At 51.4% G+C, this 12,387-nt stretch overlaps 1 protein-coding gene and 1 long non-coding RNA gene across 2 annotated transcripts in view; one reads left to right on the plus strand and one right to left on the minus strand.

Moving 5' to 3' along the window:
• DHX32 (DEAH-box helicase 32 (putative)) overlaps positions 1 to 12,387 on the minus strand; it is a 58,539-nt gene that overhangs the window by 12,442 nt on the left and 33,710 nt on the right. The window contains exons 4-8 of the mRNA XM_031957010.1: positions 9,476 to 9,669; positions 8,484 to 8,856; positions 6,404 to 6,649; positions 5,244 to 5,343; positions 4,997 to 5,155 (exon numbers count right to left, since the gene is read on the minus strand). Coding sequence (XP_031812870.1) covers positions 4,997 to 5,155; positions 5,244 to 5,343; positions 6,404 to 6,649; positions 8,484 to 8,856; positions 9,476 to 9,669 — 1,072 coding nt within the window. The remainder of the gene's footprint in view (positions 1 to 4,996; positions 5,156 to 5,243; positions 5,344 to 6,403; positions 6,650 to 8,483; positions 8,857 to 9,475; positions 9,670 to 12,387) is intronic.
• LOC116422008 lies at positions 6,643 to 10,923 on the plus strand. The gene is made up of 2 exons (XR_004232614.1): positions 6,643 to 7,266; positions 10,773 to 10,923. It is a non-coding gene; the product is annotated as an uncharacterized LOC116422008 (long non-coding RNA).

The raw sequence follows: 12,387 nt of genomic DNA on the forward strand, positions 1-12,387 counted from the left end.
TTCTGAGTGAGCCTTAGGGGCTAACGGAGTTCTGTCACAGGCTCCATAATAGAGTGGATGGCTCCAATTCAGGGGCACTAAGGGTATGTGGAAGCAGGCTTTTTAAAAATTAAGAATATGTGTATTATCATAGAGTCCTAAACTGGGTCCCAGATGTGAGAAGTGGAGGGACTTATAGGCCAGAAGTGCTTTTCATAGAGGGAAAAACGTGGCCTAGGCACTAGTAGCTACTAGTGGTACACAGCTCTCTTACTGTAGACTCAAGTTGAGTGCTGAGAAGGTTGCTCTTCTGCTCTATAAACCCCGATGGCTCCCTATTACCACCAGCTCAAACACATGCCCCTCATAGCCCAGATCCAAGCTGCCTTTTCAACCTCATAAGACTGTTCCCTTCACACATTCTTTGGGTCTGACTGAGTCGTCTTCTTGCGATCTTGGTCTCAAGCATCATGCCTCATAGGAAGTTGTTCTGGTCTTTACGATCACCTTGGCTGCCTAAGAGAAGGCGAGCAGCGCATTTAGCCGTTCCATCTGTTTTGTTACACCTTAGTCCAGGGCCTGGCAAATGGGTGGTGCTTAATGTTTTTTGGTTGACTGTGAAGATAGATGGTGCACATGCACTTAATAGGAAAATGCGATTCTTGGGTAGTTTTATTCTTGTAGACAGATCCATTGTCCTGAGGGAATGGGGCTGCAAAGGAAGGTAAAGGGGAGTGTCTGCCTTCGAGGGAGGAGCTGGCAGCCTATTCCTTCTGAGAATGCTGGGATTATCCCATCTTTCTCCTATTCCCCCAGGATGACCTCCTTCAGCAGCACCACTGTGCTCTCTGGCCCACTGGGGTCTGCATAGCACATCGACTCCAGTACTAGGGAGCTGGGTTTCCTCTTGCAAAGAAAATCTTTTATCTCGGGAAGGTCAGGTTTTCTTTTCAGCCAGAAACCAGGCCCTGGTTCTTCGCTCATGCTCCCCACTCCTTGCTGGCGCTCTGGGGGCAGTGTCACGGGGTCCAACAAGAGGGCTGGTTCTGGGCTTCCCACGTGGAAAGCAATGTGCTTCCCAGGCTGCTTCCAGCCTTCAGCTCCTTCATTATGAGTACACAAAACAAGACTACAAAGTAGGGGCTCCGGCCTCCTGTCACTAAAGTGTCCTCTGTCCAGGGGCTGTAGGCGACAAGTAACTCAGATTCTGTCCAGGGCCACGCACAGGCAGCTGGCTGCTTCCCTGCCCTATTCTATTTATTAGCATGCTTTGCATAACTTTAGAGAGGATACACGCGCAAAAGCTCTATCAGGGCTATCTGGGGGTTTATAAATGAGCAGACAGAGTCCTCTAGTAGCCTCCCAAATTACATTTTTCATTCTGTTCCAGTGTACTCTAAAAGACCCTGATTATCTGATAAAAACAAAGATGTTCCTATCAGGGATTTGTATGAATTCAATTAATGGCCTTTGGCCCAGTTATGCCAAATCCATTTTCGTATGGTTCACCAATCCTGAAAAGGGGAACTAGTTTGCTGCATTTGCTTATTTCAATTATAACTTGAATTAAATGCAGCAGCTGCAAGCATGACCTGCTTTTTACTTCCAAAATGATGAGTCAGAATTAATCGCATGTATTTTCCTCTAGCACAGCACAAAACAGTTGTGCAAGTCCAACCGGCAAACAAAGCCTTACAAAAAAACTACTTCTGCAACAACCTGTTCCCCGGCTTATTTGCTGCCACCTCACAGTGTTCGGCACTGGCTGGAGGAAAGCACAAGAACGGGCTGAGAAGGAAAACGTACCGTGGGGGGCACCTTGGCTTCTTGCTCCTCTGTCTCAGGGCCCACTGCGGCCTGGGCTTTGTCCTCAAGCCTTTTGGAGGGGGCTGAGGCAGTCCTTGCCTCGGGGCCATGAAAACCTTTATATGGATCCCTACAATCAAGAGACGGTACAAGCAACAGGTGGTGGTCATCCATCTCTGCAGCACATGGGGTGGAAAAGTCTTAAAAAACAAGTGGATTTCTTTGGAAGCGTGGAAGTCTAGCTAATGTGCCCAGGAAATGGGCCAGTCACCTAGAAAAAAAGCCACAGCTCTGAGGTTCTGTTGGCTTTTTTAAAAGTCAAGTAGCAAAGACTATTTATATTATTTCCCTCAGGATTTTAGCCAGGTCCAATTTACAGTAAGAATGGAAAGGAAGGGAGGGAGAAGGAGAAAGCAAGATAAGAGAAAAAAAAGGAGAGACAGAGAAGAGAGAAAAAGTGAGAGATAGCGACGGAACACTTGTGTAAAGTTAGTGCAAGAGCTAGACAGGGAGGAGGGTTCTACAGAAGCCGGTGAGGGAGAGAGGACATAGAGAGGGGATGATCAATAGCATCGGACACAGCTACTGGAGGGGCCAAGGAAGGTGGCGACCAAGAGGTCAGAGCTCACCTGAGGAACAAAATCCCTAAGTGTTTGTTTTAAATGAATAAGTATCATGCTGAAAGCTCCAGCCTCACTCCTAGAACACGATACATGCTCCCCCTCCCTAGCTGCCCCGTAGGTCAGGCAGGGCCGAGGTCTGAGACAGAAGCCGGAGCAAGTCCTGGCCCCACCACTTATGAGTTGGTGACCATGGACCAGTCACTTAACTCAGCCAGTGACCTCCTGGTTCTGTTCTCACAGTGCAGATGACCCAAGAAGCCTCCAAGATGCCCTCATGATCCAGGAGGCCTTGACGGAGCTAGACGGCAGTCCTCACCTCCATCTTCACCTTTACTTCCTGATTTCCTGAGGCTGACTCTGGAGAAACGAGCCTCCCATGATCCCTGGGAGAAGTCCCAGCTCTGAGCTCAGGATTCAAAGCTCAATTTGGTCACTTCCTGTTGGTGTGATTTTAGACAAGTCACTGCCTTTAATGGGGGTATTCCCTTCTCTTGGGCCAGAAAGCCTGGGAGGACCTTTTCAGCCAGAACACATCTTTCTGCACTTCTGCCTCTTTTCCTGCAAAGTCCCTGGGCCAGCCCCAATTCCACGGCAAGACTGAGCTTAGACTCCCAGAACAGCTCCGGCCTCCTCTCAGATGACCATAGGGATGAGCTGACTTTGGAATGGCCAGTGCCTGGCTGGTCCCTCCTCCACTCCCTCAGGAGCCATGTGAGCAGATCCTCCTCTCTCCAAAACCCAACTTGGAAGGAGTCTCTTACTTTGTGTACTGGGTCCTTGCTGGATCTCAGTAGCCCTTCTCAAAAGAATGGTTCAAAATTGCGTTTAAGACAGAGCTCAAAGGAACACAAAGGGAAAATTATTCTGAAATATAAGAAAACATTTTTTGAAAAACTCATCAGCTTCCAGGGGAAGACCCCAGCTCTAGAACAAAATACTTGCCCATCAATGTGAGTGGCTAGGGAAAAAACTTCAAAATTCAGAAGGAAAAATAGCAAAAGGACACACAATGTACGGTTTTGCATTAACTTCATATCTTTTGCTTATATTTATACTGTGCATTTTCTTTGGGGGGTTTAGGGAATATTTGCCTTTTAATAGAGTAGCCAGCTTTCACAAGTCACCCCCCTCCAAATCCTTGTGACCAAAGAATGCAAAATCATGGAGCCCAAGCTAAGAGACCCCAGGGCTTGCACCCCACGGGGAACATGTCATTCCCTCTTGGAGCGCCCGGCTTCTCTTGCAGGAGAAGGAAAGGTTTTATTATCTGTCCTCCAGGACCAACGAAGACTGGTCCACGCGATGAACCTGACCTTGGCTGCCTCTGGGCGGTACCCACTTGCTTTAGTATAATGGTGATGTCTCTTTTTTCTGGGTTTCCTACACCCCGTATTTGCAAAATCTCACTGGAGACCGTTGGTGTGGTCCGGGCAAGAGATGGCTCCATGTGAAGGAACACTGTGCTTAAAACGACACTGGCTCACAGATGGAGAGATGGAAGGAGGGGATTTCAAAGCCCCCTGCCCCCTCCCCAAAAACACTGAATATCAATTTGGTCCTTTCTAAAAGCTGATAAGAATGACTGCATCCACCCACTCCCAGGTGGGTCACAGATAAAGGGCAGTTCTCCTTATTTGTTGAGTCACAACCCCCCCAAGTCCCCAATGTGGCTGACATGCATTTCTAGCAAGTGGAAATGCTCAGCATTTCATGAAGTGGCCCCCTGGCTAATCCAAGGAATGAATTTCTTTTAAAATGAAGCAGAAGTTAGGACAAAATGAGATTCAAGAGAAAAAACTTTTCCAGCCAGAGTTTCTGATAAAGGCCTCATTTCTAAAATAGGTAGAGAACGACTCAAATTTATAAAGTACAAGTCATTCCCCAGTTGATAAATTGTCAAAGGATATGAACAGACAACTTTCAGATGAAAAAATTTAAGCCATTTCTAGTCATATAAAAAAATGCTCTAAATCACTTTTCATCAGAGAAATGCAGATTAAGACAACTCTGGGATCCCACCTCCCACCTCTAGGATTGGCTACGATGACAGGAAAAGATAATGATGAATGTTAAAGGGGATGTGGGAAAACTGGGACATTAATGCATGATTGGTGGAGTTGTGAAGTGAGGCGAATGTGAGGTGAAGGGCAAGGTTCTTTGTTCTTCCCGGACTTTTCCTTGGGAATTCAGGTGGGCTTTAATACTGAAGGCAGCCCCAGAGAGAGTGAGCTGCCCGGGAGGCCCCAAGCATTTCTGGAAGGATCCTTGCTGCCCGCTCAGGACAGCAGAGAGCCTGCCCTCATTACAAAACCTTTGCCCTAAGTTTGAAACTTTGGCTTCCTTTGGATGCAGTCTGACCTGGACCGTACGAAAGGATGCACCAGGGAAGGGGGTTCCCTGAGCGCACGCTCCTCCCACTCTCCCCGCCAGGACCTACATTCCTTGGCCCTGAGCACTGATGCCAGGAGGTCTCCCTTGCCCCCTGCCATTGCCCAGATTCGCCATGATCAGAAAGTCATTAAAAACAAGATCAGTGAACAACACAGAGCAACAGATGGACAGACAGACGTATGGCCGGGCCATGCTACCTGGTCTGCTCAGGAAATCACAGTGGCCCAGGCCGGCGATGTCGATGCGCTTCAGGAAAAGGACCAGGCTGGTCAGGTTGGCCTCCTGTAATTCCGGGACCTTCAGGGGCTTCATGTCCTTGCAGGAAAACTCCTCAGAGTACAGACGGAACAGTTTGCCTGCAAGAAATCAGAGAAAAGGCCTCTGCTGCCTTTACCGGCCCCCGCTGTGTGCGTCATGCCCCCCGGATCCAAGGGCCCATGGTACCTGAGGACGAAGCGCCCAGAATCTGCTTGCGGATGTCGGCCTGGCTCCTGCTGATGGGCTGCAGGATGAGGGAGCTGGCTCTGATCCTAGGCCTGTAGACCTGGGGAGAAACAGCCTATTGAGCCCCAGGCAAGCTAAGAGGAAGTCCATCCTGATGGGCATTGCCAGAGCTAGAGCTGCTACCCGGTCCCCTCTCTCTGCCTCATGTACCAATGACAAGCCTTCCATCCACACCCCAAAAGGCTCTGGGAGCTGGGATCCCACAGGAGGGTCCAGCCCTTCCCAGCACATTGTATTTGCCCTTGGAGGAGTAAGGGACTCAGAAGGAGGGGGGGAGCAGGCCAAGGGGCCTTTGTAGCCAAGCCAACTCCAGAAGGATGTTCCAGGGACTGTTTTCACAAGGTTCTGAGGCACAGAAGCCCTGGACCCTGGGCAGTCTGAGAACCAATTAGGCAACTCGTTAAGGCCTTCAGGGGCACCACAGGAGGGACTTTCCCTACCGAGTGAACCCCAATGGTCCCCAGGAGTGAATCTGGGGCCGGCTACTTTAGGTGAGAACTTATGTCTAAGCTGCTGTTCTTCTTTCCCCCGCTCCCTGGTGTGAGCCAAGAATCTCTTCTGTCATGATTAATCCAGTTTGGTTTTAGGAGAACCCAGTCCCTCTCTCTGCCTTGAGAGACATTACTTTAGGCTGGGAAAGTGAGGAGCCCTGCCAGGTACCCTGAAGTGATTGTGGGCCTGGCACACAGTACGGGCATCCTCAGATGGAAGAATGGGCTGCTTTTCTGGAGTGAGGAGAGACACTATTCCCAGGGAATACCCTGTATGTCCCAGCAGGCTTGGTGGGCACCCAGGGCTCCGTCCAATTATGACATGACAAGGGGCAGAACCTGGGCAGCTGACGCCTTTAGAGAAGATGCTGATCATCCCCAAAGGAGCCCAACCCCCATGTCTCCACAGGCAGAGCTGCTTGGGAAGTGGGAAGTAGACCTGGTCCCCCGTACGTTAGCCAAGGCAAAGGTGCCAGGCAGAGCAAGCGTCGATTATCGTGAGTTTAGTGGGCTCGCGCCTTCTCACTGTGATCCCTACTGTCTCGGGGAGCTTCTCCCAGGCCATAGAGAGGACTCAGCTGTGTCTGGGACCCTTCAGGCGAGACTCACCTTTCTCCGCTCTAGGCCCACGTCAATCACAAACCGGACGGAGCCGCCTCGGAGCAGGGACTCTCCCGAGCTGGTCGTCAACACCACTTTTCTTTGGTAAATTTGGCTTCTTTTTTCTACGTCTTCATTTGGCTTGAACAGGAGGCATTTTTCTTTTGGATACAAAGGGACAACCATCAACTCCCCGAGATCTGGGTTTAAGTTAGAGCTTTCCTGACAGACAATCTCATGGACTTTTTCAATTTCCTAGAGTCAAAAATAATGCAATCCATGAGCAAAAAAAAAAAAAAAAAAATCAGTTCACCTTATGAATCATTAATCGAGTATTTTTTAATTAAATGAAATGATAACCCAGCAGCCTCGGACAGACACAAGAGAACGCTCATAACTGGTGCCATTGAAGTTTATCACCTCTGCAAAAGGGCAAAGAAAATACAACGAGAATGGGAAACCGCTTCCAACGGCAGCTGTGGCTGAGGCTGTACTGGCTGGCTGACTAAATGACATTCTCTAGTCCACAGAGGACCCCCCTTGGGGACACACCCCCCTTGGGCTTGCCCTTTGGCCTTTTTCTGAGCCGACTCTAAGCCATCTCAAGGGAAAGGAAGTCTTCCTTTTCCATCAGCAGACCTCGTGTGCTGGGCAGGCAGGAGGGCTGAGAGCCGTGGGACAGCCTCTAGGATTTCTGTCTCGCGTGTTCTATGAGCAGATGCTCTATCTGGGTCACGGTGGGAAGGGTTCTGCTGGCCTAGTTAGGCAGCAAATGCCCCCGACACAATCAAGCATGCAAGCAAAGTGCTTTTGATAACTTGTGCTACTCAATGAGACAGGATCACTTATTTCTGGAAATGTCTGAATGGCAGGTATGTTTTGTGAAGCAATAAAAGTGAATTTGGTGCAAAAAATTAGAGTTATTATAAAACAAGAATTCTGTTCCTAAACCATTAGGCTCTTTAAATAGAGGAAAACTGTACTCTAAAATCTAAGATTTTCTTTCTTTCTTTTTCAAATTTTGTTTGCAACAACCCCTCTCTCCTTAATGAAGTGAGTGAACTACCTACTCCTGGATGGATCATTTGCATCAAAAGCTGAGGCAAAAGGAGAGTATCCCAGTCCCTCCTCTCAATCCCTGCCTTTCTTCTTCTACTTTGCTTCCTCCTCCCTCAGGCCTAACCAGGTTCAGGGTTGGAAAGAGCCTCCAGCATCACTTAATTGGGGCCATTTGGATGTTTCTAACACCACTGGCGGCAGGAGAAGTGGTAGGAGGCTGCTGGGGCAGGAGAAGTGGTAGGAGGCTGCTGGGGCACGGCATCTCAAATGAGTTTGCAGGCCATTCCCAATCTAATCCACCTCATTCATTTTTCCAACAAGCAGTCTACAGCCTGGAGATGGGGCGCTGGCTCAAAGTGGCTGCAGAGCTGAAACCACAGCTACCAGCCCAGAGCTCTCCCAACACGTGAAATCCCCCCATTAGCTTGAGCTCCCCTTGCTCTGCCTCCATCACTCACTCCATTTCCTCTGTCCCAGGAAAATCCTGTCTGCTCCTCGATGGTGCTCATTCATTCAGAGATGACTCAAGGAGGGCTTGCTTGGCTTCCTCAAGCCATGTTTTTCTCCTAAACCCAGGCGGGCGCACTTATCCCTCTCCAGCACTTGCCTCAGACCTCTCCTGAGAGCTTCCTGAGCTAAGAGCAATCTGGAGAGTGCTCCTCTCCTGAGAGCCAAGAGCACGTGGCCTGGGGGGGGAAATGACTTTGCCTCAAGGAAGATCTCCTTCCCACCCATTCAAGTGAGCATCATCTACACTAGGAAATGGCTGCCTCTGGAGCCCAGAAGACCCAGAATGCGAGAAGATGGGGGCGAAGAGATGTTTGGAGAGAAAAGGCTCCTGGCAGGGGTCTTGGGACAGACCTCTCAGCCCTAACCTCGGCCTGTTGGAAGGCTTGGCCCACGGGTGGCCAGCTCTCGGCAGTGCTCAGCTTCTCCCCATCAGCCGCGGCTCACAGCGGGGAGTTCCCGGGGGCCCCAGGGCCTTGAGGATGCTCCTGGGACACGGCTCTGCCCAGCCACTGGGACTTACTTGCTCACAGGCCAGAAAGGCTGCGATGTCGCCCTCCTCTCCGGTGTGATGGATCTCAAAGATCAGCTGGATGACGGACACCAGGTGGTCCTTGGGAGTCGCGCACAGGTGCACCACCTCCACGGGCGACTCATTTCTCACTTCGATGTGAGGGACAGCCCCGTAGTAAGAACTGAGCTTGCCCACCAGGGGAGGGGAGGTCATAATGACAAGCTTCAGTTCGGGCCTGGCCAGCAAAATGTCCTTCAAAAGCCCGAGTAACACGTCCGTCGAGATACTCCTTTCGTGCACGTCATCCAGGATGATGACCCCATAGCAGCCCAGAAAAGGAATCGACATCATTTCTCTTTGCAAGATCTCATCTGTACAGAACCTGGGCAGAGGAAACATAAGTGAGCACTGGTCCCTGTAATGGGGGCACTGAAGGAGAATGTTACACAACCCTAAAAGACCCCAAGATCGGAAGCCATGAGGAGGCCCTGGGGAAACGGCCTGCCTCACTGGGGCACTCAGACCCCATTCAGGGCCCGGCCTTTGTGGTGCCTCCCCCATCCCCTGATGCCCTGGTAGTACACGGACCTGCTGTCCCCCCAGGCTGAGGACTCCTACACAGGCCTGGCCCTGGGGAGGCCCCACACCTTTCAGCTGACTGGCTGAGTGCAGGATCCACAAAACCCCCACACGAGCTTCAGCGAGGGCATTTTTGTGAACACCAGTCCATGAGACCTGGGGGGAGGTCAGCCCACAAGCTTCCTGAGCAGCCTTTCCCTGGGCCCCTCAGAGGGGACAGGAGTGCGGGTATGGGCTTGGGCCTGGCTGCAGAAGCCAGATTCAGGGCAGTCTCTGTCCTCCCTGTATGTGCATGAGGGTGCTTGGCCTTCCCAATGCAGACAGCTGCCCACGCTGGTGCCACGAGCACCTGACACCGTGAGCACCCCGACAGGGGCTCTGCCCAAGTCCCGGCCCAGGGTGAAGACAGAAGGGGCCCAAACCTCAGGATGGTTTCACTGGTGCAGCAGTTTTCGAAAGGGATGACATAGCCGACTTCGTGCCCCAAGATCACGTCCATCTCGTCGGCGACTCGCAGAGCCAGCTGGACCGCGGTCTGCGTGTGCACCTGTGTGCAGACCACCCCGCCGTGCTGGTAACGAGTGGACAGGCAGTATTCGGCGCACCACTGTGGCACCTGGGTGGAGAAGGAGACGGAGCCTCAGGGGCTGCTGCACTAGGGGGCCCCCCTTCCCCGGCCCGACAGTCAAGATAGCCGGTCCCTGGCTGCGGCTGGCCGGCCAGTCACTGAGCACCTCCCACATGCCGAGCTGGTGCTTCCAAACTTTAGCTTAAGTGAACCGGGACAGCGGGCTCCAGGAGGTCCTGACGGGTGGGGAGAGCAAAAACTAAGAGGTGGGCAGAGCAGCCTGGTCTCCAGGATGGAAACAACGGGTGCAGAGACAGCAGGAAGTCTCACAGGGAAGACAGCTGGGGGGGACATCTCCTGGGGGGACTGTGAGTCAAGATAGGCAAGGCAGGAACAATGCCCTTTAATGCAGGGAAAAGGGACAAATGAAATGTTCTGACTGGGCTGAGGAAGTAGACCAGGAAGAGCTTCTTGGGGGAGGAGGCCTTGATTCTGACACACTGTATGCCAGCTGAGGTGCCCATGGGGCAGAGCCCAGGACATACCTGGAGGACACCGAGGCAAGGGGGAGGTCCCTTTCCCATGCGCCTGCAGAAGGCGCATCCCCAGAGGTCCTACATGTCCCACCACACTTTCTGGGCTTCCCACTGAGCCCTGTCAGATGCAGTCAGCCTTGCCAAGGGTGGCAGAGGCCAAGGCTTCTGCTCCGATGGCCAGCCCACCCTTCATGCTCATCATGCACTTTATGTCTTTAGCTTTTTTTCTGTGCCTTCTTCCCCCTTTGTAGAGGCAGCTCTGAGGGTGGTTAGGTGGTCCAGTGGAGAGTAGGAAATCTGGCCTCGGGTTCTAACTGGCTGTGTGACCTCAGGCTGCTCTTCAGCCTACCTTCCTGTAACCTGAGTTGGAGAAAAAATGGCAAAGCAGGGCCGCATCCCCACCCAAGAAATCCCAAGTGGGACCATGAAGAGTGGGCGGGACCATGAAGAGTGGGCGTGACCAAACCGGCAGCCCAGCGCCTGCCACATGTTCGGGGGGGGGGGCACAGTGACCCAGTTCTGGGGGGGGGCTTTGTGTCCTGCTGAATCGGGGGTCCAGACTGGGGAGGACCTTGAATGACTGAATCTGATGATTTCTGTTTGGCATTCCAACAGGAGCAAGATCAGATCTAGAAGAGCTGGGAGCCATACAAAGGATCAATCAAGGAGGGAAGAGACCTGGCCAGCCACCAGGAGGCTCTGCTTCCTGGCTTTGGTTTTAGGGACACTCACTGGGGAGCAAGGTGCTTCTAGTTGGGAAGGGCTGGGATTCAACAAAAGGTATCAATAAAACACTCTTAAAAATAAAAGCACGGAGCCACAGCTTGGCAGACAGAAACAGGGTGCCATTGTGAGGAGGAGCTTGGGGGTGGGTACAATTTGCCTCAGGGGTGCTGGTGGGACCTCCAGGAGAAGGCCCAGCTGGTGTCTCATTCCAAAGTGCTCCAGGAACATCTCACCACTGCATATTCATAAACTTACTATTGGAGAAAGGGAATTAATTGGCTATTCAATCTGATGCTCAGGCTAAAGGGACTCAAGTCATTTCTTCTCTGGGCTGGGTTCTGAAGATTTTTTTGTGTTGATAACTTTTATTTTCGAGCATAAAAGACTTATTGTTCACTAGGAATCTTCCCAGAGGTTGATGGCTATCTTTTGAAAAAAACTGAAGATCCAAGCTCTAAGCTATTATATTTGCATTGAAATCTCGGAATCAGAATTAAAATAACAAATTATCCCTGAAATAAAATGCAAATCGCTGCATGTTCTCAGCCAAACACTATCTCTGCTCCTCCTTCCTCCCCAGGAGGGAAGGTAAATAAACCCTGGCAATTCATTACTACAACACAGAAGCTTAAGCAGCCAGGATCTTACTCCGCCCAGGGAGGGTTAGAAAAGAAAGGCAAACACTCAAGCCTTCATCCCTCCCTTTGTGTCTAACCAACATCTCCCAGAGGCCTCACAACCTGAACCACTCAGCTCTGCCCCAAATCCACCGTGGCTCTGTCCATTCACTGGATCATCGGGCGTTTTATTTTTAAAATGGTTGGTGCCTTTTAATAGCCCAGCTTTTTCCAACTAAAACCACCCCCCGCTTCCTTCTTCCTTTAAATCCAAGCCCAGAGAGGTGGACATGGGCCATTCGGCCGAGATGTGGGATTTGGGGGTGCCGTTCCCAGGACAGAAGGAGTTTTTAAATGGATTTTAAAAAACCATTCAGAGAAAAGCTTTTTAGAGAGTTAGAGTAGCTACAAATGCATTCACCTCCTACCCAGAATCCCAGGGTCTGGGGGGATCTGGACCCTTGGACCCTCAGGAGCGCCCTCCTGGGCAGGGTCCCAAATGATGGACTAAGGAACTCCTATTTTCCTTCTGAACGACCATCAGTGTTTACTCTGCTAAACCCCTTGGGGACAGATAAGGACAGCCCCATCCTCAAGGAGCTTCCTAGGGAGCATGGCACCTCCTGGACAAGGAGCCTCAGCTCCCTGTCGGCCCCTAATCAGAGGGAAGAACGAAGGGCTTCGTGGTCCCAGGCTGAAGTAATCAGCAGCCAAGAGATTCTGAGTGGAGACAAAGTGGAGTCCCTGCAGGGATCAAGCATGGGAATGACCTGGTCAGGAAGTCACCTTAGAGAGAATGAGCCTGAGGACAGGAAGACCCCGGGGTTTTGTCCTCCCAATGCTGGGCACAGTGACCCAGTTCTGGGCCCAGCTCCTGGGCACATATT

The sequence above is a fragment of the Sarcophilus harrisii genome, chromosome 2 (genome assembly GCF_902635505.1).
Source record: "Sarcophilus harrisii chromosome 2, mSarHar1.11, whole genome shotgun sequence".
Lineage (NCBI taxonomy): Eukaryota > Metazoa > Chordata > Mammalia > Dasyuromorphia > Dasyuridae > Sarcophilus > Sarcophilus harrisii.